General features: G+C 38.8%; 1 protein-coding gene across 23 annotated transcripts in view; it reads left to right on the top strand.

Moving 5' to 3' along the window:
- The window catches only part of AMMECR1 (AMMECR nuclear protein 1), a 109,610-nt gene extending 85,422 nt beyond the window's left edge, over positions 1 to 24,188 (top strand). For 2 of the 23 annotated variants that reach the window (XM_074600966.1, XM_074600971.1), the window contains 5 exons: positions 4,323 to 4,437; positions 12,392 to 12,482; positions 14,242 to 14,338; positions 19,424 to 19,497; positions 20,047 to 24,147. In XM_074600966.1, the coding sequence (XP_074457067.1) occupies positions 4,323 to 4,437; positions 12,392 to 12,482; positions 14,242 to 14,338; positions 19,424 to 19,497; positions 20,047 to 20,114 (445 nt within the window). In that variant the 3' untranslated portion in view covers positions 20,115 to 24,147. Of the gene's footprint in view, positions 1 to 4,322; positions 4,438 to 12,010; positions 12,307 to 12,391; positions 12,597 to 14,241; positions 14,868 to 19,423 lie in introns of those variants that run through there. The other 21 variants (XR_012589059.1, XR_012589060.1, XR_012589047.1 and 18 more) reach the window with 20 other exon arrangements.
- The last annotated feature ends 1,153 nt before the right edge of the window (positions 24,189 to 25,341 follow it).

Genomic DNA, 25,341 nt, shown 5'->3' on the forward strand with positions numbered 1-25,341 from the left:
AATGACTTTTCATTCTGAACAGCTCAGATGAGTAACAAGCTTTTGAGAAAAGCAGCAGACGTTATCTTGTCTGTGTGTTGTGCTCGCGTTGAATTGGTCACCGAGCAGCGTGCTAACGTGGCGAGTGAGGCACGAGGCTGGATTTACATACCTACATCTTTGTAGAGCATACGAAGTGTATGGCGAGTGCCAAACTGCTGCCTTGATGTTCTTTCTTCCAGAATAGAAACAACAAAAGTAAAAACTCACACAAGCTTTTCTATCCTTGGTAAGTGTTGAGATCTGCTGATGTTTCTGAGGGTGATACCAGTCTGTTAACGATGGAGAGCTTTGGGTTTGTACAGGGGGGCAGCTGCCCATGAGGAGCTCCACTGGTACCATCCGCTTGTTTTACTGACACTGACAGAACAGGCAGTAGATGGAGCTTTATTCACTGCCCAACAAGAGAAAGTTCAGGCTTAAGGATAATGGCTAAATTCTAAAGGGAAGCATCTCTGATGATGTATATCGTCTGCTAGGCAAGCATTAAAAAATGCAAAAATGGAAACAGTGGATCTGTAAAGACATGGTATGAAGCTGCTCTGCTCGTAGGTTTTCAGAACGTGTCTGGAACTTACTTTAGAATTTCAGCCATGGTAGGAATAAAAGAATTGGCTGGTTTCTAGCCATAGAAAGGAATAAAAGAAGACGACTGATACTCTAACTGTAATATACAGCACTGAAAAGATAAATGTTTCCTAATTTTAAAATCATATATGAAGCACCTAAGTGAAACTCATTAGGGCAGGGTTATTAAGTTTTATTTGTTCCTTCTAAAACTAGCACCTGATATAATTGCTGGACTATTTCATAAATTTTGCATTAGCAGATGGAATATTCCACGTGTAGCTTAACCAGTATAAATAAATGCTTTCTTGTCAGCGTGTCCCTTTCAGAATGTTTTGTTCCCGTTGCTGATTGTTTGCCAACACAAATTTCTCCAGGTAAATTTTGGGTTTACTTATGTGACAACAGAGATGAAGCTGTTTTGAAAGGTGAACACGAATTGTAGTACGTGGTCTGGAGACGAGGAAAGGAGGAACAGAGTAGTAGCGATACTCTGTATTGACTGGTCACAGTGGTGTGGGAGGCTGTTATTCCAATCTCTGACCTTGTTCTGCCAGACACCTCTCACCTTCAGCACCATCAGTGCCAGTAGAGGAGATGCGCACAGATGTCCAGAGTCACAGAGGTGTTGAGGAGCAATTTTTCAGATAAAAGAGCACTTAGCAGTTCTGAAGGAACTAGGTATAGTTGAAACGGCACTATCATTTGATAAACTGTATTTTAGGTACAAGGTGTGAAACACCTGAAAGCAAGGTGTTTATGCCAGTGTCATATTATTGAGTAATGGAATTAGCCAGCTAAACTTGTTAATGAGTACGCAATGGTTACTGCATTGCTCTGCTTTCACTAAAACTGAGCTACTTTGTTTGCTGTATTGTGCCTTTGTGTGCCTTTCTGCTTCCACTCTGCTCATGTGAAGGTTTTGTCTCTCAGCTTTTTATCAGTATTCAGATTTGTTGTGATTCCCCCATCTCCTTTCAAATTATTATCTCGGCATTCGAGCAGGTTGGCTGAGACATGGCTTACGCGTGCATTGTAGGATGTTTTTCTGTACAACTTAAAGTATGTTAAATTAAGGATGGTTTCTCATCTAGTAATGCCAGTGCAGCAGATCTTCAGTGAGTGGGAATTTGCCCGAGACTTCTACTGCTGACATTATTGGGATCAGGCTCGCACCCATAGTAGACAACATTCGCCTCAAAAAGTCAAAATTCAGAAGTTCATTTTGGCAGCTTGAGGAAGGGGAACTGAAAGTTAGATAAACTAGTATCAAGTTCTGCAAAAAAAACCCAAGTTTTTTGAAGGTTGTAAATTCTTACAATACAGGAAGTGTTTTGCGTGGTAAGATCGCTGCATAAATGATGAAAAGCAGGTTTAAACAGGTATTGGCAATATCCATGCGTACAGGTGTTTCCCAAGATAACTAAATTTGTTGTTTGTTAATGAAATAATACTTGTCTCTGGGTGCTTTTCAGTAGTGTGTTCAATGGATTGGTTGTATGATAAAGGTACAGCATACCTCAGGGAAATGAGAAATTTGCATATAAACGAAGTGGTAGTAGCAATGGGTTTTAAGAGGATTGGGGTTTCTGAACATAATTTTTTAGTTTTTAGTAAAAGGTAGAGTAAAATATTAAAAGCATGTATACATGCACTTATTAAATTAAATAAACCCACAAAGAGCTTTTAAGTGCAGAGATACCATCTCTGGCTCAAAATACCTAAGCAATGAACAGCTGGATTCCTGGAGGGTATTCCAGGAAATATTATTTTTTCCCCCTCCATGGAGGAATGTGAAAGGTGAATTAGCTGTTTGTATTTTCGTACGTTGCTGTTATGCTGTGGCTGTATGAGTTGATGTCTGATGTTGCTCAGAAACCCGAGGCAGCGGAGGTTGGGAACTCTGCCTGGTTCCCAGCAGTTACAAAGCTATCTTTGCAAATCCCGTCAACATCATCTTGGAGAATACCATCTTTTGATACACCTTCAGTGAAAGTCATTAGTTAAATATCACAGGCATTGTGCTTTAAATCTCCTTAGTGTTCCCAGTTCTTCACAGGTGTATCTAGGCCTGTCTGAACTACATAAATGTCAAAAGATTTATCTTGGCTAGTTACTTACTGTCCTAACATCTTCTCTCACCTCTATGGCAACTTTACCTGGGGTTGCCTAGCATTACTCCTAAATAACGGGTAGCGTAGGCCTGTTGTTACCCAATTATACAATTAATTTGTCTTTCTAATGAAAATCTCAATTTCTGACCTATTTTGTAATGTAAAAATACCAAAGCTTTGAGAAGGGCGTCTAGTCTAAATTCTAATACTTTGCTCGTTTTTGTAATTGTAGCATACTTGGGGAAAAAAGCCTACCTTCTCCCTATCCCAGAAAAATAAAGGTTCTATTTTAACTCTTTGGTGTATGGTATTAATTCACAATGGGAGGTTGTTTCTACTTATACATCTGTTTTCTTTTGCTAAACTTTTTTTTTTTTGCTTATGTGTCCTTATTTGGTCTGCTTTAATAAAGTTAATACTACTCTTTATATAAAATGGTGGTATCTGATGCAGAGACTTCAGCCATATTCTAAACGCCGTGGCTGTAGTTATATCAGCTAATGGCAACCGCTGGCTGTATGCCAAATAAAACGAATAAGAGTGATCTAATTGTTAGATGAAACAATGAGACACATGAAGAACTTGGTAGTACTTCAGTAAGTCTCTTAATATTAAATTCTCTTTACTCATGAAAAAGCTCAGTTAGCAGATCACTGTTTTTGTTGGAGATGAGCATGTTTGTATTCATACATGGCATATCTCAAATCTTAAGAGAATAAAAAATTACGAGATAGCATACTCACTTTAACCTTCCCTTTTCCAATTTAACTGGTTCGTAACCAAACTTATGCAAGTAGGTTTTTATAGATGTTCTTACTCATGGTACTGCTTACTGTCTGTTAACTGCTTTGTTTTTCAAACCATGCTGGAATGTGCAGCGATAGCTCCTCTCGGTACTGGCTGTTACCCCATTAGGTGTATGTTTGTCCATAGAACGGTGTGTTGGCTGAGGATTAGCTTAGCTGTTCGTAAGCTTCCCTCTTACTAACTGTTACCTCTGCTTTGCAGAACATCTTCAAGTCCTGTAGGTTTACAGGTCTGTAGAGCTCTTGGATGTTTTTTACCTGTTTATATTCACCTTTGCCAGTAAGCATGAATATAATTCTTTTCTTTGGAGAATATTCTACTTGTTTGGAATTATTTTTCACTGAATAATTAAGTTCTACAGTTTGGTTACTGTACTACATGTTTGAATATTGCAGGCTATAGAATTTCTCCCTGTATGTTGTATAGTTTAATCCTTTTTGAAAAGGATTTACTAAACACCAGGTAGAAGAGCTATTCCTTTTGTAACTTTTTCCAAAAACTTTCTGCTGCTTCATCAATACGATTCTTATAGTAGCAAAATCAGCTCAGGAAGGAATGACCCTCAGAACACCACCTGCCTGGCCAGCCAAGACCTGAAACAAAGGTCTAAGGAAAAAGTTGGGAATGTTGGTCAGCGTGTTACACTGGCAACTGGATTATCAAACTGGTCACCATTTCATCAGGATTTTTTTTTGCCCTTTATATTTTTCAGTTGATTCATTAGATCCTTGAACTTAAACAAAATGAAAAGCACCCCCCAAAAAATCCTTTGAAATTCTGTTTTGTCTTCAACAGTGCCCTTAAAGATAGTCGTTTCCCCCCAATGACGAGGGATGAGCTGCCACGGCTTTTCTGCTCAGTGTCTCTACTCACTAACTTTGAAGATGTATGTGACTACATGGACTGGGAGGTAAGGATGTCTGATATCTTTTAAGAAAATTACTTTGATACCATGAACATCTATAGCAGAAGTCATACCATCTAAATTATTTGCATATATTTAGTGTAGTTTTCACTGGTTTCACTCTACACATTGTTTTGTGCGTAGATTCAAAAGATCCTTTTAGTAGAACTGTCATCACCTTGAAAGTCTGAGCCATGAGAATGGAATAAAGTTGTATTCTTGCCCATAAGTGTGGTCTGCATTTATGTCTAAGACTCCATCAAGCAAGGTATTGTCTGAGTGGTGGTGTCCTGAGACCCCTTTTGCAGCATAGCTGGCTACAGACGCATGGTAGATCAGTCCATGGGAAACAAGCACTACAAAAAATTGCAGTCCCAAAACAAGCAGCCTTATTTAGCTTATGAGCCATTAATTATTAATTATGAGCCATTTATCCTTCCCAAAACTTCCTTTGCTTTCAGAGCGAGTGGCCTGCACAGACCCCACAAAGCTCTTATTCAATGATGCCAAGTAAATCATTGCTCTTGTTTTTCTTTGCTACTTATGCATGGAGCTGAGTCTGTTTTAATTGTTAGGTTCTAGGAAGCCTGCGTGCGTTCTCTTGGAACAGCAGCATAAGAGATCAAGACGCAAATGCTGCTTTTAGAGTTATTTCTGGGAAGGTATACTGAAGGAAATGTTATTCTGTATTCTTCCGCTTTTTCCCAAATTATTCAGTCTTAGACACTTGCAAAAAACAAGTTACTTGACTTAAGATGAACTTCTCATCTCAGTCAGTATGACTGTTGTGTTGCTCTTTGAGTCTATATTTGAGTGGACATAAAAAAAAATTCTGAAATTGTCATATATGATAGTGGACATGTTACAATGCCGGAGACCCCACACACGTTACAGTATTTCTATTTAATAATGACTTAGTCCTACTAAATATGTAGGAGTTCTTAACAGAAAAAGAGGCATTCTGTTGTATTCACACAGAACAAATGTATATTGAATAGAAACTTCACTTGTTAAAATTGTAAGAGGCCCTACTGTATCGGAATGGTGGTATCCATCAGTAACCTCAGCATTATGAATTTTACAGTAGCTGAAAATCTAATAAAAATACGTTTCCTGTTCAACTCATAATGACCAGGGCTTCTTACCTTCTGAAGTGTAATTCTGAATGAGATGAATGTAAGTTGCCTTTGGCATTTATCAGAATTTTCACCAGAAACAGAACTATTCAATTTTTATGTAATGTCAGACCAAAAAATAACTGAATCTGTGTGTGCATTCTCAACGAGAAGCTTTTTTCAGAGAAGTAGTTTGTCTTGTCACTGAGCCCTTACAGTACTTTAAACAATGTTTTCTAGTAATCAAAACTGCAGTAACTTTTAATATTAAACCAAGCTAGAAGTCAAAATTAAAACTGGTAGAATTTCTCTGCTTTACTAGGTTGACTTCTGGCAGTAACCATAGTGATGTTTTCAATTTCATTTCATTTATTATAATTTATTAAAAATCAGACTGTGAATACACTCAGAAAATGTGTCTTTTAAAAGTGTGAAGTGCATAATGAAATAGCACTTAACTCTTTCCATGTGGTAGTCTATAAAATTATTAGATGTTGTTTTCTTCTCTGGGCAATAAACTTCTAAGATGACCAAAATTTTCATCTTTAAAGAGAAGTTGAAGCCAAAGCCTGAGGTCAAAAATCCACTCTCCCTTGGAAAGACTGGTTTTAACTTTGTTCCTTGGAAGACTTCTGATTCATAACTTTAACACTTGTATGAAACCAGGAGGCTTTTACTTTCTATGTCCTTTCTATACCTTGTTGCAGAATCCTTGAGACTTTACCAACAGTGTAAACAAGCTTAATGCAGAGCTGTAGTCTCCCTCAATTCTGATTGATTTTATGGATTCTCATGATTCTTCCTATTGGAAAGCCCTGACTTATGAGGGTGGAACGGAGGGATCAAAAATATAATAGTCCCTGTGTTATCCCTTTGGTTAATTGCTCTCTCCTATTTCATTTAAGGATTTTTAATGATAGGTTTTAAAACCGTTAGCAAATTGCTAGGAATTCTAAGAAATGGTAACAAAGTAGGTTCCATGATTTGGGTTTTTTTTCCTTTTTACCTATAAGTTAAATGTGCTTCTCAAGTGATTGTATCATATATAGTTGCGGATGATCCACAAGCTTTCCATGCAAAAGGGGTGGTGGTAGGGCATGTATAAATATGAGAAAGATAAAATTTGTAATTGTTAGTCTTTAAAAGAATGATTCATGGCTGTTTGTGCCCCTGTCAGTGAGATAGCTTGTCATCCATGTTTCTTTTAAGGGAGCTGCAGTTATGTGATATTAATGGCAAAAAGACATTTCAGGATGTCTATAGAGTGTGACGTAAAGAGAGATTCTGCATCTTTCGTCCCATATAATGCTAAGATCATCCTGAAAAACCTCAGCCTGGTTAGGAGACCTTAGTTCTGTAGGTATGCTGCTGGTGATCTTGTGGGAGCTAATTCAGTAATTTGCTGACAGAGGTCACAGTATTTCAAAGTTGCTGATTCAGACAAGTGGCAGTGCTCTGGTGGCTTAGAGACAAGATTATTCGAAGACACAGCTCAGGAGTGTCTCCTGTATCCTGAAGCAGAGTGATAGATGTTCTTTTCTCTGATTGATGAGTTATCTTCCCAAACTAACTAAATTAATATTTCAGTTGTAAAAAGCAATGTGTGATCCTTTTGCAGCAGAAACTTCAACCGAGTAAAGAGGAGAGAGGAGTGAGTTGACTGCTATTAGCTCCCGTATGATTTTTCAAATTGCTGCCATTTTCGCCTTTTATAAAAGTACCTTGGAGAAAGTGCAAACATTTAAAGGACCGCTTCAATGTCATGGTTCACAAAGATGCTTCCTAAAATACAATTTAGCATTCTTACTTACATGTGACTTTATAGGAATTGCAGTGCACTTTAGTGGTTGAACAGATGTAGGGCTTTGAAATGAACACTGGGAGCGTGTGAACTGTTCCTTCATTTCTGCCAGACAGAACCCATCACCTATCGCTGTGGTCCAGTTGCTGCTGGGGTGGAGTTTCACAGCCTTTTCTCTCTCAGAGAAATGGGCAACACGAGAAACTCTTAAGATATGTTTCTTTTTTTTGATAGTACCGCTCTTCTATTAAAGATCAGATATCAAAGGACTACTTGAGAGACAAGTCATAAAGACCAGTTATTTTTAAACATATTTGATATTGCTAGCAGGCATTCTTCCCTGCATAAACTGTGCTTTATCCATATTTCCATTCTTGAGCTCATGTTTTTGATCTGTCCTTCTGACAAGTCTTTTCTTTCCTGCACAAATTAGAATTCCTGCCTCAGGATGCCTCCCAATTGTGCTGTTGACTCTTAATGCAGATATGCTTGCATCTCATGTTGCCCTGGGAAGTGTGTGTGTAGGTAGCAGCACCCCAAAGAAGGAATGTAGAAGAGTTTGAATAGATTGCTGTGAAGTATGATGGCTTTGGGTCCTTGAGAAACAAGCTTCACAAACCAAACAGAAGTTCTAAGTCAGCAATTTGGGCAAATAAACCAACACTCAGAAGGTCCTGTGGATGGATTCAGATCCCAGAAACAGCATATATACGGTGTGATCATATCTTGCAATTCCAGCTTTGGTGCCACAGGCTCTGTGTCCTTGCGAGGGTATGGCTGCAAGGTGCATTACAATGGCAAATGATTTAGTGTATCCCCTGTGTGCTTTTGTTTTTCTAGAAATACAGAAGAGAAAAGCAAAGTGCCTCTACTCATTCCCTCTCTATTCCATCTTATAGCAAATGAACACCTTTTTAATTTCTTATCAGTTTAATTAAGAATCTGTGGTGGGTTTTGCTCGAAGGTAAAGCCTGTCTTGCTAATTCAGACCCTCTCCGCATTATTTTATTAAACATCATAAAGCATTGTGATTGTATGTAATTATAATGAGAAACTTCTTTGAAAACGTTATTGTCTTGCCGGCAGGGTAATAAATAACTAGAATTGACCAGTGGCTCTTCCTTAAAATACCTTGAAAGAGATCTTTGCCCTGAAGTTGCCGTTCTTCAGTAAAGTAAAATCTGCAGAATTGTGTTACTTGCTGTGTTGATACAAAAGGCCTTTAGCCTGTGTGCACTGGTTTAAATATTAGCTTAAATACTTGTAGCCAATAATGTTGACTGAAAGGTGGCTTTTCATTGTTGACAAAGTTAATACATTCAAGAGTTGTGGAAATTCTTTCTTTCCTGCAAGTGCAGCAGCATTGGCAACTCTTGCAGCTTATATTCGTTAGACCAGAGGAGGAGTTTGTTCTCTTTGGACAATATTCAGTGATTTCATATATGTAAATAAATGATTCATTAAAAAAGAATGATTGTGATGAAGCAGGGAGCGTATCTCCTGAGTAGTCTTTTCCCTCCATTATTAAACAGAATGTAGTATTTAAGCCCTGCTGAAGATGATGAGAAAGAAGCCAGTATATTTGCTACAAATGCGGGGCTAAAAAGCTGTAGAATTCAGCTAATAAAAAAGTGGAGTCAGCTTCTAATAAGTAGCAATAGTCACTTAGTCTGAGGTGTTCCGTTTCCAGCCGAGTTTGTGTGGAGCTATTTCCGTAGTAGTAGTTAGGTAAATAACGTTATGTGCTACCATAAAGAATACTGTACAAGTTACAGTCCATCTTTTTTGCTTGAAAATGTTTATAGCTTGCTGCTCTTCAAAGATTGAGCTGACAAACCATAAGTCAGTAGAAGGATTAGCCATAACCCAGAACAGCCTGATCTGAAAAAAAAAAAAATTACAATTAATTCATCTTAAGCTAATTAGTGATAATTGCATGCAAATGTCTTACAGATTTCAGTGCAGTAGATAAAAGTGAACAGAATGACAATTTACTCCACAGAGGACTAGAAGCTTAAATTCCAACAAGGCTTGATGTTTTAGATGCTTATCCAAATTCCGTGTCGATAGTCTAACGAGAATAACGTTATTTCTTCCTCTGGTTGGAGAGTCAGTACAAGAGGAACAGATTTGTAACCTGTGTTTGGAACTTTGAGTCAGAACAGTCGACCATGAGACTTGCTTGAAGTTCAGTTTTGGGGTGGGTTTTGGAACAACTTTTTCTTAGCCCAACTGAGATAGAAATCGAGGGAGATGTACTACAGGCAATAATCTAGCAAGTGCCAGAAGCGCTTGGCAAAACAATAAATGTGGTGTGCACGTGTTTTCCCCCATCCTGAGGTGTTTGTAAATAAATGATTCATTTAAAAAAATGTGTATATATGATTATGAATGAGTATAAATACACAACAAAGTCTGTAGTTCTGTTGAGGTCTCTTCAGGAGTAAAATTAAAAAAAAAAGTAGTTTAATGCAATCCTTAGACTTGGTGAAAGGTCTGTGTTTTTTTAATATTGTCACTGGACATAGTTTTAGGTAGCCTCTGGCCACTTACACAGTGGGACAAAAAGTTTATATCCACAAGTATTGGATACACGGCATACAGTAAGTATTTCATGCTCTGAAACCCTGTAGAAATATTTCTGTTGGAGGAGATTAGTTTGGTGCCTTTCTAAGTGTCTCGTCTTATCTCACTTTCCTCTCCCAATAGCAACAGTCTAAAGAGACCCCTGTCCGTTTGGGAGGCTGATACAACAATTGTGGGGTCTTTTTGCAGCTCAGGAGGATACCTGTATGTAGTCATTTCCCTAATAAATGGTAATGGATGATACAGAACTTGAACTCCATCTACAGAAGATTGTTTGGTCTGTTCTTCTGAACTGCACAGCAGATGTTGTTCTGCAGAAACTTGCCTGTAGTGTATCGGTATTTTGAGTTTGAGGAGCGTGCCGTAGGCTTTGTATAAAGTTCTGTGCTGAGCCAGTGCAGGAATGTTGGTCTCTTGAGGAAGTAAAAATAAATTCCTAACTGTGCCCGTGCCAATCTTAGCGTGGATCATTCTTATTTTGCTTGTGTGTGGCTTCCATTTGTTGAACTCGGGCCTGGTTTTGTTTAACTGGAGCTAAACAATGAAAAGCCATTTGTACTGGACTAAGAGTACTGCTTAGCTACGCAGTTGGAATTCATGCTTCACAGAACGCTAGGAAATTTTCCCAACCAGAGGAATTGTGGGTGCAATTGTGTTGCCTTATTCATTTTGCTTTGCATCTTTTTCTTCTACAGACATGGGCCTAAAAGTCCATTAAAACGGTTAATGGGAAACATCCAGTGCAATGCAATTCCCTGCTGCCTGAATGTTGCATCATGTTTAATACCTCACTAGAGCTGCTGGTTAGTTTCTCGTGAATACTACGTGATCACTGTTATGAAAACCAGTTGTGTAGAACTTAGAATCTAATATTCCGCAGGAACTGAAGGTGTGCAAAACCTGAAAATATTTGATCTTAGTGCTTAGGCAATTGAATATAGAGAGTTACAAAATCACCAGCTGCAAAAACTTACTCTGTTCTTGGAATAAACTGGGTAGACTCAATTCAGCTTCTAACACTGCTTGGTTTTACTTTCAGGTCCTTTGGGTTCATAATTACATCGTCTGAGTATACAGATTTGATCTCTCTAGTGATCATGTGTCCGTGTTATGAAAGTTAGGTTTAGGAGTGTTTGGTAACGAAATATCACGTTAAAATTAGCAGTGAATTAAATTTGTTAGTCTCAATTTTTCCTATTTAAGAAATGTTAGGTTCATGGGGAAAAATTGTTGAGGCCATGGCCAGCCACAGGAGGGACTCTTCCTCCCGTTTCCCCATGCTTATATCGTATATAAAGATTATAAAGATAATTAAAGTCTTAATATAAGCAAATATGTTAAGTGGTAGGGCTTTGTAAATATTCATTATTTGTTTTTTGACTGTCATGCAGTTACAGTAAAATAGGTTGTCACTGGAAAAACTGTTACAGCATTTTTCAATTAATTTTGTGTCCAAAAAGAAATGTCATACCAAATGCCATACCAAAAAGATACCCTTTTAAACATAAACTATTCATTTCCACATAGAATGTTGGGAACTTTGGAATTAAATGGCAATAACATCTTAGTTCTGTGGGCATGAAAATAAAAATGTCCGTCTACTAATGCTCTGTGTTTGTGCACAGAACTCAAAAGCAACTGAAAACTTCCTGGCAATGGAATATCTTTTCTGGCATGCCCGATGCGAGTGCAGGTACTCTCAACACAGTTATTGTACCTTGAAAACAGGGGTGCTTAAACGATGCCCTGGAAAGGTGCCTAGCCTCAATTTATGGTGTTTTTTTAATTTATTTTTTTTTGTCAGTTCAACTTTATATAGGTCTGACTCCTTGGTATTAGTAATATAATTAGGTTTTATAAATACAATTAGATTTCTATGCTGGCATTTTGTCAGTAGAGTACTTAGTAGTATGGAAATAGAAGTTTGAAGCTGAATGTTTTGGAATATCTCCTTTTCCTCATCCTACATTAGCAGAAATTTTGAAGGTTCCAGGTTTGACTTCGAAGTGCGACAAATCTTTCATTGTTCAGTTGTTACTTGGAACAAAATTCCTGCTTTTAATTGAAGCATCATTAGATTTGCCAGCTGTTTGGTTGCCTGCAGATTCTGTCTGGTGGCCGGGTGATTTTATCAGCAGCAACACTGCTGACAGTGTCAGAGGGAGACAGTAGACTCGGAGACAGAACGACTTCTGCATCTCAGCTGGCTTTCCTTCAGCCCAGAAATGAAGCTCTGTGGTGGGAGCTGAGGACCATATTTGTGCTGCTACTGAGCCCTTAGAAGGCTGCAAGGTGAACACTTCTCAACAAGATTGCGTTCGCTGCAGTACCACCTCTTCAAACTCTTTGCAAAATGGTATTAAGCACTGAAAGGTTCGCATTTGGGGTTTTGTCATGTTAGAAATCTCTTGTATCTTTTTTCTTTTAATGTACTAATTAAGCTCCCTGTTTCTTGCAGGTGGGTGTACATGGCATTAGAATAGAATTCATCAATGAAAAAGGATCAAAACGCACCGCCACCTACTTACCGGAGGTTGCAAAGGAGCAAGGTCATTGTTGCACTTTATTTCATATGATCTGGTGAAGAATTTAAACATACATATAAATCTAAAATGCAATATTTGACCTTGCACTGATGTCAGATGATGGAGCAATATTTAATTGTAAGAAGACTCTTATATAAAATGCCAATTACGTGCCTGTATCGGTCTCCTTATAGGGTTTCAGTAAACTGTAGCTGTCTTTTGCACAAGTCGTAAATGCAGTGTAGTTGGAGGGGTGGTACAGTGCTGTCACCCGGCTTTACAGTTGTTAAAGGCTGTCAGTTTTCATATAGTTGTTAATGCTGTGACACTAGTGACACGCAAAAGCTCTGTTAAGTGATGGGATGTCTGGTCAGTTAATCCGAACAGCTGATTTATGCCTAAATTTGCAACAATCAAGTTGTTGGTTGGTTTTTTTTTCCAGTTAGGTACTTTCTGCTAGTACTTGATGCCTTTTATAAACACACTCTTCCTGGGATTTTTGGTGGATGGAAGGGAATTGCTTTCACTGTGAAAGTCCAAAATAACGTTGAAGTCCCTTTCAGTAGAGGCACAGACTTAAGTTTGTGAATTAAAAAAACTACAGTAGAGTTTGTTGAATAGTAATCTTTTGGGCTAAGCAGCTAACTGTGATTACTCACTATGGGTTTTTTTCCAAACTTGACAGTGTGTCTCAATCTTACATTTTGCATTGCTGCTTTTTACTTTTTTTTTTGGCCTTTTCAAATTTGAATTAGTCTAATAAATAATAGGATGAAACCTTTACTGAGGATCACCTTTAATTGATAACTCTGTTTCCAAATAGTCACTTAGAAGTTTAGAGGTTTTCCAAGACAATTTTTTTTGCTTTTGTGACTTAAGGTTGGCTACTTAGAGAAGTGGGGTTTTGTCAAGACCTCTGGTGATCACTTAACAAGCTTTTTTGAAATTCAGGAACAGGGGGGTGCAGTGTTTGTGTTTAAATTTCTAAATAGTTTTAGCAGACCATGCATTGCAATCTGACTCTTTAAAGTACCCAAAACTACCCATTTGTATTTTTTTATGTACCCAAAACTACTCTTTTATTTTATTTTTTTTTTAAATGTGACTAATCTAATTGCATCTTTTGGAAATAATATGTTTAACAGCTACTTAAAGTATTAGTCTTTCTGAAATCAATGAATAGGAGTTTTGAACAGCATGAAGATTTTACTGAGAACAGTAATGTTATTTTCAATCCATCACTTTTTTTTTTAATTAGCCAGACACATATAATATGGTATAGTAGTTCTGAAATTAGACGTCTCACTGTAAAGTTAAGTGATATCTATGGAGAAGTCTAAACTCTGATGTTCTTTGCACATGGGCAACTAATAATTCTTTTAAATTTCATTTTATAGAGAAATTTAATTTTTCATATCATCATATCCATTTATCATGTATAAAGTGATTGTGATACTTGAGCGTACCTGAACGTTTCAGAAAAATTTAATTTTGTATCTCGCCCCCAATCTAGGACATCTGGATATAGTGGGTCCACTTTTAAAATATTTCAACTACACGATTAAAATATATGTTGTTTGTAAAGTGAACTTTGTGTGTAAAGAAATCCTGTATGTCATATTTCCTTCTGCTGCTCTTAAGTAGGGAAGAATGTTCTATGTTTTATACGGAACTTCAGCAGAGCGCTTTCATTGTCAATAACACAACTTACTCTGGTATTTTTGTAACATCTATTCTTATTGCTGTATTTCTCACTAATTTTTACTATTGTAAAATCCAACAGGATGGGACCACATTCAAACCATAGATTCCTTATTGAGGAAAGGAGGCTACAAAGCTCCGATTACTAATGAATTCAGGAAAACAATAAAGCTAACCAGGTATGCATCTTGGGATACTACACATAAGTCCTGGTCTTGTAATACTGTGATGTGTTCATTCCTGTTAAGTGCTTATTTCAGATGTTAATCGTAAGCTTTCCTCTATCTGTTATTAATTTCTTTCTTTTCACAACAGCAGTACGGACTTTTGAGAATATCTGTGCCTTGCATAGAGGTTAGTGGCACTAAGCAAGAAAGACAAGGCTGTGGTTAAGTATCAAGCTTTATATATATATATCAGGGTACCTGTGTATTTTGTTTCATAAATGTGAAAAATCTTAGCAGTGTATTAGCTCTTGCTTTTTTTTTCCTTCTTTTTTTTGTTCATGGAGTGTAATGGATCTTCAGGGGCTGTTGGTAACGAGGATGACTTGCCATTGACAATTGGCATTGAGCAGATGGGACGCTGTGGGTCTGCTGCTGTAAGTCGTGGACCCCTCGATACCAGTAATGTGTTCAGTTCTCCAGGAACGCGCTGGGTCTGGTTTATCTCCTGTGGAGTAAAGGAGTGTCCCTTACCTTGACGGAGGTGAGGTGTGCAAACTAGGGAGCTGCTTTGGCAGTCAGTGACTAGTTAAACAGTGTCAGGGTATTTCAGGGTGTTCTCAGAAATGAAGACATGAATTTAGTATTTTATTTCATACTTTGTCACTCACGCGCTAGCGTATTTTGATTTTGCTAATTTAATAAAATGTGTTCTTGAGGGTTCTTAGTGGGTGGGAGCCAAAATATTTTAGAATTAGCAGCAGATATTCTGCCCATAATATTTTAGTTGTATGGTGAAGGGTGGGGGAGTAAATGTGTATAAGAACGCCTCTAAAACTATATTTTTATAAGCTTGCTGTATAAAAATGACTGTTAAATTCTAGTTATCTATTCCATGCTTGGAGAAATAAGAATGTTTTAAATCTTATGTCATAAGGAAGTATCGACTATTCATCCTCTTCAGGGAGGCCACGCTTGACTTACTATAAATACAAATAACAAAGTTAGAATCCTTTGTTCAAAACCGTTATCCTTCCTGTCTTTTATCAACTATTAGGGACCCACAGGGTCACAGCATTAGTTCTAAAAATGTTGTCTGTATTACTCCTGTTCCTGTGTCCTGGTTTCTTTGGAAATTCTTTCCTTCTTAGTGCAGCTAGGTGCACCTGACTTGACTTCCCTGCCCCTAATACTTTCATTTCAGACAGTTGAAAATACTTGGATTCTCCTGATTGTTTATGCACTTTTATAGGACAAAGACCTGAGATTTTGGTTCCTTTCACCGTCCTCTTTTGTCATCTTCATCTAGGAATCTTGCTATTACTTACCAGCAGTTTAAGCTTGGACCAGATAGAAGGCAAAGCATTTCTTAAAAAAAATTTTAGTATTAGAGGAATTACTCGTTCAGGGATCTTGTGGATGAAGAATAAAGACTTTGTGACTATATGGCTGTTCAGAATTCTGAATTCTTGTAGGAACCTGATTACTATAGAGTAGCTGTGACTAAGGAAAACATGCTATTCTGAAGGTTAAATTAGGGAGGAAGGGTTTACAGAATCCAGCTAAATTTCCACATGCAGAACCCCAATCTCCTTTAAATTTATTTCTGCTGTACACACATCTTCTGTTCAAAAAGAATGTACAGAGATAGCTGAGAGCAAGAGTAACAGCGCTATAGTTCTTCCATGACAATTTCTGTACACCTCAGTAAATAAGGAATATATATTTCCAAGACACAAAAATTCTATATAGCGCACATTTTCTTCTAGCTGTATGATTTTGTTTGGAGCAATGGCATGTGAGCACAGAACAAAACAAACAAAAAAACCACCCCACCCCCCAAAAATAAAAACCACCAACTCCCCCATGTTCAGTTTATTTAAGTTCAAAACATCCAAACTGCTAGCAAAATCACTGGCCTGATAAGTGGAATAAACAAAGCATAATTTTTAATGTTCAGAAGAAATATTTTTTTTGTCTCTCTGTTCTACTTGCTTAAAAACTCAGCTTCTGCTGACATGTTATAACCAGTAGTATTAAAATAGTAACCATTGCCCAGCATCAGACCACCTTTTTTAGAGCCTCAGTTTAATAACTTCTTGTCATACAGTAAAATATCTATTGGAAGAGTTGAGTAAGTGCTTTTGACTTCTTTTTCAAGTCTCTGAATTAAAGTAACTGCCTTGTGTGTGAAGAAGGCTTTAAGCTGACCAAAACTAGTTGGAACTATCTTCACTTCAAGTCAATACCCAGTAGTTCCGGCCGTGTTTTGAAGAAGAGAACTAAAAAATAGTGGAGCTGAAAGCAGCGTACCCATTCCAGGGGTCTAGAATGCATAAAGGCAGTAACTGCATTTTCTCTTCCATCTGTTTAAATGAGCAGATGTGACTGTAGTCAGGCTGCCTTTGGCCTGCTTTGACCCACTTACAACCAACTTCATTAACTGCCAAGCTTGTGGTTTAATTTCATAGTGGCAGGGGATTTCATTCACAGACCAGTTTACTCGTCAAGTGCAGAGCGCCACGTACCATTCACATCAATTCCAGAGGAGCTGCAGCTAATCTCTCAGCAAGGACCAGCGGCCGCTTGTTCAGTTATACGTGGTTAACAAACACTGTTGTACCAAGGAAGTGTGGGCACCTTTGGTGCTCTGAGAGCGTGTCCACGGAAGCAAAAAGCTGCAAGTGCAAGATGTTCTGCTCCGTTCCTTTGGCAAAGTGGCAACAAAAGCAAATGTGTTTGCCACCTTAATTGCTGCAGTTGGCAGCTCCACAGTAGTTTAAACTTTTGTGTTGAGTTGTAAGTGCAAGTGGTTGGGCCATCTGTCGTGGGTTTTTTCAGACCTAAGAGAGGAGAGAACAACCAGAGCAACTCCAGAAGAAAAATATGATAGAAAGGAGAGGTGGCAATATCTTAGATGACGGTAGCTGGAGTCACCAAATCTCATCTGTCAGATCCCGTATGCAAGGTCTCTCTTAGTGAAATTTGTGGAAATACAGAACAGTGTTGGTTTTGCGTAGATTTTACACTTCTGTAGATAAGTGTAAATGTGGCAATATGTTCCTTGTTATCAATACTGATGCAAGTACATCCAAAATATTTGTTGTCAGGGCCTGGATTCTGCTTTTAGTTACATACAGCTGGCGGATGTAATTGTGGGACCTCTCTCCATTATTTTTCAATGGTCTTGAGAGTCTAGAGAGGTCCCAGGCGACTGGAAGCTGGCAAATGTTGTCCCATTTTTCAAGAAGGGTAAGAAGGAAGACCCTGGTAATGACAGGCCTGTCAGTCTCCCTTCAGTGCCTGGTAACTTTATGGAGTGGGTTATTCTAGGAGCTATTGCAAAACACTTGAGAGACAACACAGTCATTGATGATAGTCAGCACAGGTTCACAAGGGGAAAGTCCAGCTTAGCCAACTTAATTTCCTTTTGTGCCAAGGTCACTGATCTAGTTGACCAAGGGAAGGCAGTAGATGTGGGTTTTCTTGATTTTAGCAAAGCTTTTGATACTGTCTCTCACAGTAACCTTCTGGAAGAAATGTCCAGCACACAGCTAGACAAGTCCGTAATACGTTGTGTGAGCAATTGGCCAGCAGGTCGGGCTCAAAGAGTTTTAGTAAATGGAGTTACCTCAGGCTGGCGGCCAGTCAGCAGTGAGGTCCTCCAGGGCTCAGTTTTAGTGCTCTTTAACGTTTTTGTAAATGACCTGGATGCAGGAGTCAAATGTACATTAAGCTTGCTGACGATACTAAAGTAGGAGGAGCTGCGGACTCCCTGGAGGGTAGAGAGGCCTTGCAGAGAGATCTGGATAGACTTTGATTGCCCATTAGCTGTGCAATCACCAACTGTAAGAAATTTAACAAGAGCACGTGCAGGATTCTCCACCTGGGACAGGGTAATCCTGGTTACACTTACAAACTGGGGGACAAGAACCTGGAGAACAACCCTGCAGAAAGAGATCTGGGGGTCTGGGTCGATGGCAAGTTGAGTACGAGTCAACAGTGTGCCCTGGCAGCCAAAGGGCCCAGCCGTGTCCTGGGGTGCATCAAGCACAGCATAGCTAGCTGGTCGAGGGAGGTGATTGTCCCACGCGACACTGCACAGGTGCGGCCCCACCTTGAGTGCTGTGTGCAGTTTTGGGCGCCTCAATACAAGAAGGACATCAAACTATGAGAGTGGCTACAGAAGAAGGTGACCATGATGGTGAAGGGCCTCGAGGGCAAGACTTAAAAGGAGTGGCTGACGTCACTTGTTTTGTTCAGCTTGCAGAAGAGAAGGCTGAGAGGTGACCTCATCACCTTCCTCCTTGAGGAAGTCTACACCTTCCTCAAGCAGGGCAGTGGAGGGGTAGGTGCTGATCTCCTCTCTCTGGTGACCAGCAGTAGGACATGAGGAAGTGGAATGAAGCTGCATCGGGGAAGTTCAGATTGGACATTAGGAAAAGGTTCTTCACTGAGAGGGTGGCCAGTCACTGGAACAGGCTCCCCAGGGAAGTGCTCAGGGCACCAAGCCTTTTGGAGTTCAAGGCGCATCTGGAGGATGCACTTAGTCACATGGTTGAGTTTTAGGTAGTCCTGCAAGGAGTGGGGAGTTGGACTCGATGATTCTTGAGTCTCTTCCAACTTGAGATATTCTATGGTTCTAGTCTAAAAATAACAAAACTCCGTTTAATGTAGCTGGGGTTATTTTAAAAGCAGAATTTGGCAGACAATTGATACTGATTGTTTAAAAACAGCCCAAAAATCTGTAGTGCTTGTTTACAGCTTTTCTCCTAGGTTTTATGTAGAGAATTGGCTGAAGACGTGGGACATTCTCAAAAATCATCATGACTTTCTATTCCCTCTACTTTGAGCAACATAGTTGGCAACAATTTTTAACATTTCTGTTTTCTTAAAATATTTTTCCTAAGTACTTACATCATGTGAGTCAAGAATGACCCTGACAACCATGGTGGTTCCCTCCCTGCCCTTGTGCAAATGAAGTTAGTCATCACAAGTACAGAGCTGTTATCATTAAACACACCACTAGTGCAGTACTTTTAGTGCCGCTTACAGCTTCCTGCTAACAGTTTTTGAATGTGCTGCTTTGTTCTTTTCTAGGTACCGTAGTGAGAAGATGACGATGAGCTACACAGAGTACCTTGCCCATCGTCAGCATCATCACTTCCAAAATGGTATTGGGCACCCCCTTCCACCATACAACCATTATTCCTGACACTGAGCCGCATGACCAGTCACTGGACCTCTCTGCAGACCTCTTCCCCGGAGACCCTGCCCCTTCTTGGTCTAGCTATCTCTATTACTGTACCATTTTATGATGATAGTTTCCGTTGCCATGTTGAGGCTTCTTAGTTGGGTAGGCTCATCGTGGCAACGGGAGGGAAAACTGCATTACTACAAAGATCCCATACTTTTTTTATTATTGAGTCACTGCAGATTTTTTTGCAGCATATATAGCCCTTGGGTTTTTTATGAAATTTTAAATTTCTACTTCATTAACATTGAATTATATCAATCAAGGCTTTCTGTGACTGTGGATGGAAGGAAGAGTTTAAGGATTACAGTTAGGGATGCTTTGCTTAGCAAAAAGGCATTCGTGGCATTTGCATTAATAGGTGTGCCAGGGAATGAAACATATCGGATTCAGGTATTATACTAGACAATGAATTGCATTTTCATAACGTTCTTAATAATGTTGTGTGTACAATATCTCACCCCCACAGGAAAGATTTCATGTAGCTGTATACATGATCTTCAGCTCCAGCACATACAGCCAGCATGTCACGGCTGACATCCAAATGCTGTTTTGGCTGAAGAGAAGCAATTACACGTACAATGAGAGGTGATGTCGACATGGCAGCATTTTCAGAATCAAGTGGTCTAATTGATTGGGCATGACGTAATCCAGTAGGCTACCAGATACCTTTGTCTCCCGTTCTGTGCTGGGAATCGAGGGCAGTCCAGCCCCGGCAAGACCAGTCATAATAATGCATTTGTAATGAGAGGATGCCTTTCTGAGGATCTCAAATTAGGAGTGACATTTGTTTTTAAAAACAGGTTGGTGAGTAGCAGATGTCATATTAGGAAGAAAATGGATTTAGATTTTAGTGCCTTTGACTATGACATAACTATATGCTTATATATAAAATTCATAGAAAAAATATAGCAAATATGCCAGACATTCTAGCAAACCATATTGAGTCTGCTCTGGCGTCAGGTTTTTGGGGATTTTTTTAAAGTGAGTTTTGTTTTTTTTTTATAGCAAACCTATTTTGGAAAAGAAAAATCCCTGTTTTGTTCTTTCTTCTGCTTTCGAACTTGTTTTTATCAAGTCATGAACAGTTAGATAAAGTTAACTATTGTTTAAAAAAGCAAAAAAAGACTGTTGTGAAAGCACAGGACAAGTATGCCATAATGTTACATGTTTTCATCTATTGCAGGAATAGTACTTGAGAGCTGTAAGTACTGTGTAATAATTCTGATACCCCTCCACACGGTCGAAGAAAGAAAACCCGTTGGAACTTTTTCCCGCTGTAAAAATAGGATTTAGTAAAAGGTATGCGTGGTACATTTGCAAGCCCAGGCTACGGTAGGAGGCAGCTCCTTGCGCATGTGCCTGCAGAACTCCCACTAAAACCTGTTGTAGTTCAGTGCAGATTCTAGGGGACAATACATGCCATCTAGTGTAGAAAAGACCTTCCTAATACGAGTGAGAAAACCACAGTAAGCAGAAATTCCAGTTATTTTCAATAATGAATGTTTGTAAATATAGAGATATATAAAATTCAAACAGATAAAACCAATTAAAATTCAGTTGTTTAAAAAAAAAACCAGACTAACTGTAAAAATGTTTTAATAGGGTTTCAAAACCAGATATGGATAAATTATGCTCGTCCCTTACGTGAGGTTAGCTTTGCCATTTAATTTCTATGGAGGTTCTTGTAGAAGGTCTTTGGTATTCCTTCATCCACAGCATTTGATGTCCAAATATTGACATTTTCAGTTGTGATGCCTTAATTTATAAGCAGAGGACCTGAAACTTCAGGAGCCAAGAGATGCCAGCCAGAAGCTGCAAAAATTAATAGATGTTTATACAGAGGCTATTTTGGATGATACTGTTGTCTTGTTTCTACTTGGGGAACACTTTTGAATGGCTTAGTCTTCAAGTGGAAATCGCGAACAAGTGGCTACCTGATAGAGTTGTGTTGGGTTTTTTTTCTTGCCCTTATAGGGAAACTGAGCACAAACTGATTCATTCTGCTGCAAAAAAAAAAAAGTCATCCAACCCCATCTTTATCTGTCATCTCGTTACAGCACGCTCATGCTTCTGTATGAGCTCATTGTTAGAAGTTTTTTAAAAAGATCTATTATATATAAAAATATATATGTATTGAAAGGTGCTAATCAACCTCAAGCAGGTCACGTGACTGGTCATGCGGATCTAAAATCATATCAGATTTTTTAAAAAATCTTCGATATATGCAGATGTTATACAGAATTTCTTACCAGTGTAATAATGATATACTGATGAATAAACAATCCTGCAGGTTTTTAAGGACAAGGTCAGCAATACTTCCCACCATGGCTTGGGGGGGAAAAGGATAGTTTTGTCTCCTTTTTGTATACAGCATAATGCACAATGCATTTTCGTCTATCTCTTAGTAGCTATTGCTTAAAAATATAGTTAAAAGGGTGTTATACAAACTGTAAAGGTGTGCTTTTGAAATGAGCTAATGCCAGACCCTTCTGGACCAGAGTTTTGTATCACTAATTAAAAAACTGTTACAGAGTCTGTGGTCAATCAGATTGTATGCTATTTTTTTTAAAAGATTGGAATAATCAATCTATCTACAGTGTTTCCAGGGCACCTACCTCCTCAGCACGCGAGTGCTGAAAACGCTATGGATCGTTTCTGTGTTCTTGTGGGTTTCTATGTAGAGAACGTGCAGTTCACTGTGACGCGCTGGGACAGAATAGGTCTGTTTGCTTAAAGCTGATCAGCAGTTGCGTTCACAAATGTCATTCCCTGGTAGTTGTGTAGTACCCTTTTAGATATATTGCTGGGCTTGGACACTTTTTCTTTAATTTGGGGTACTTTATAAGAAGTTAAGGTACAGCCAAGTAGCTTATTTCACTGGTTTTTTTAAGTTGGAATGCTAATTTTTTTATGAGCACTACTCAGTTTGCCTTATTCCTTAAAGAGATTGTTGGGGTTTTTGGTTTTTTTAATTCTTTTGATCGATGTTCCTAAAACCCCTGTTCTGTAAACTGAGTTAGACAACAAAACCGTAGGCTTGACACGAAACCATTAGTCACGCTTCGAGTGGCCTTCCTTCTGCCTAGCCCGCTGTAGCACCCACTCCGCCGCCCCAGCCCCGCTGCCCAGCGCGCGGGGGGCACGCCGCAGTGCTGACCTCAGAGACACTAGCAAATCAAGGCGGTCAAACCCATTTGCACACCCTGGCGTTTGTATACGGACCTCTTTACTTGTCTTCAAATGTGCGGGTTTTTAAAATTGTTGTCTGGAGTAGGTGACATCTCTTATGTGTGTTAGATCGAACCAAAGAAGCCTCCAGCCATGCCCAAATGCTGCTCCTAAAGCCTGCCTTCCAGTCCTTACAAAACCCCTGCAGGATTAAATGTGTTAACTTTTTTATTTTTGTACAGTTTCTAACTGATTTTTGCTAGTGATGTTAATTGAATTAAGTTTATTTGGGGAGTCTGAATATCTTCTCCATTTAAATGAACTGGTGACTTTCCTTTTATGTTTAAAAAAAAAAAAAGAAAAAAGTTAAAAAAAAAAAAAAAAAGAGAAACCCAAAGTGTGCCTCTCAGATTTAAGGGTTTCTGGTTACATTTATTCTTAAGACCAGCAATGATTCTTTATATACAAAGATATGTTTTCCTTGTTTTTTATTACTGTTAAAGAAAAAATAAAAAATAAAAACCTCTTTCTTTGCTCTGGACCCAGTAATTGCGCTGGTACATAAACGCACTGAGAAAACAAACTTTTGTTTGAAACTTTTGTAACAACTTATGACTGTTTTTGTATATCAAAGTTGATTCTTTTCAAGATATTTGGATCTAGTTTCTAAGTTATTTTAGTGTTTTATATGTTACAAAAAAAATTACTTTAAATTGTTCACCAGCATTTTGCGTTATCTTCAATGCAATGGTGACACAGAAGGGGCTTGGAGCTACCTGGAGTAGCTTGTGAGGCCTCTCTTCTCCTTCCTTCCTTAGTAACTTGATTGAGTACAATAATATCACAGATGACCCCAACCCCCTTCCTTTCTAACTAGATCCTCCTTCCTTCCACATTTAATTGCTATTAGTGTGAAGAAACTGTTGAAATGGGCATTTTAATATAAGTACGGCTTAAAAAGTGAAAAATGAGGAAAAAGCAAAAAAAAAAAAATTATCTAGAAGGTTACCTGTGGGTCTGTGAGATATGGCTGTGGAAAGATATTGTAGTAGTTTTAACACTATTGTTATTACCTTTTAAATCATTTACCCAATAAAATAAGGAAAAAGAATCACCATTTCTTTTTATGTTTCTCTCCTTAATTGTGCGGCTTGGTCAATTTTAATTTAAGCATTTGCAGTTCGTGTCAATGTTAAAGACTAACGATGTGTTTCGGGATATTTTCCTGTGATTGAACTCCTTCCCTTTGCGGGAACAGCCTGTGGGCGGGCGCCTGCAGCTCGCCGGCTAGAGCAGGAGCAGGTCACTAAACTCCCCGAGTTAAACCAGCATTTCTATCAGTTACATCAGCTGCGCCACTGCTTATATCAGTATAATTATCGATATTTATACCGGTTATCAGTTCAGTTTTGTGCTTTTTATGTCTAACTTTAGACATGGGATTTTGTCTGGGCTTGGCCTCCTTACTGTCTGAGAGGGGGAAGTTGTTTCAACCTCTTGAAGCAAAACTGTGTTGCAGAACCAGTTAGACTGGTGTAACCAACGCGTTGCCTGCACTACTTGGAGCAACATCATTCAACAGACGAATGTGGCAAAATGTGTAGCAAAGAATATCTTGAAGTATCATCTAAAATAATTTCAATACATTTGCTTCATATTGCTCTTATGGTGGCAGGTGTGATTTTTAAAGAATATGTAGGCTTGCTTGGCCGTGAGGGATTTCTTTATCTTGCAGGTCATGTCTACCTAATGTGTAGACTGTCGCGTTGACCACATTTTATGGGGAAAAAAAAAAATTGTGTAGAGTTTGCACTGAGCAACGAGGTTCCTGTGAAGAATGGAGGGCCAGGGAAGAAGTCTTCTCCCCTTCCCCAAAAGCTTTTAGTCTTAACACAGTGGGGCCATTTTTAAGTTGTTTTACTCGAGCAGATCCAGTGAGAAGAGCGCACCAGAACCTTTAGGTCATTAACAGCCTTAATCGTCAGTAGCAGTGACTGTGGACGGCAGCAGAGCTCCCAAACCTCAGCGTGGTTCGGCGAGCTAGGGCTGCCACCAAAGAGGTGCCTTGTTCCAGAAGGGGAGGAGTGTGTTCCTGTGAGGCTACAAAGCCACGATCCAGCTGATGACAAAACAAAGGACCCATCAGGTAAAACTGACTTGGAGAACTTCATTCCGTGAGCCAAATTCTTGGTGCACGGACATTTTCTACCGAGTCTGAGTTAAAGGCAGCATATTTCCTCTGCAGGTAATTCCTCAGGCAAAGCAAGAAATTGCTAACATCTCCCTGAAATTCAGATCTGATTTTAGACATGGTTTTGGTTGCCTTGGACTAATTCAATATTAATAGATCTCCTGTCTGTAGCTGCAAAGTCTTTGAAAACAAACCAATAAAATCTATGTAACCTTTAGATGTTGAAGATTGATGCAGCCATTACTCCACTTGCTTTGAAGCCTTGATTTAGAAGATTTTTTTTTTAAAAAAAACCCCACCTCTGATGGAAAACTTGCTGGAGTAAATAGCTTCCATTGTTTTAGTATTTCACAGCTTTGGTATCACTAGTGTGAATTGGGTAACACTTACCTAAAACTCACA

Source organism: Larus michahellis, chromosome 9, assembly GCF_964199755.1.
Source record: "Larus michahellis chromosome 9, bLarMic1.1, whole genome shotgun sequence".
Taxonomy (NCBI): domain Eukaryota; kingdom Metazoa; phylum Chordata; class Aves; order Charadriiformes; family Laridae; genus Larus; species Larus michahellis.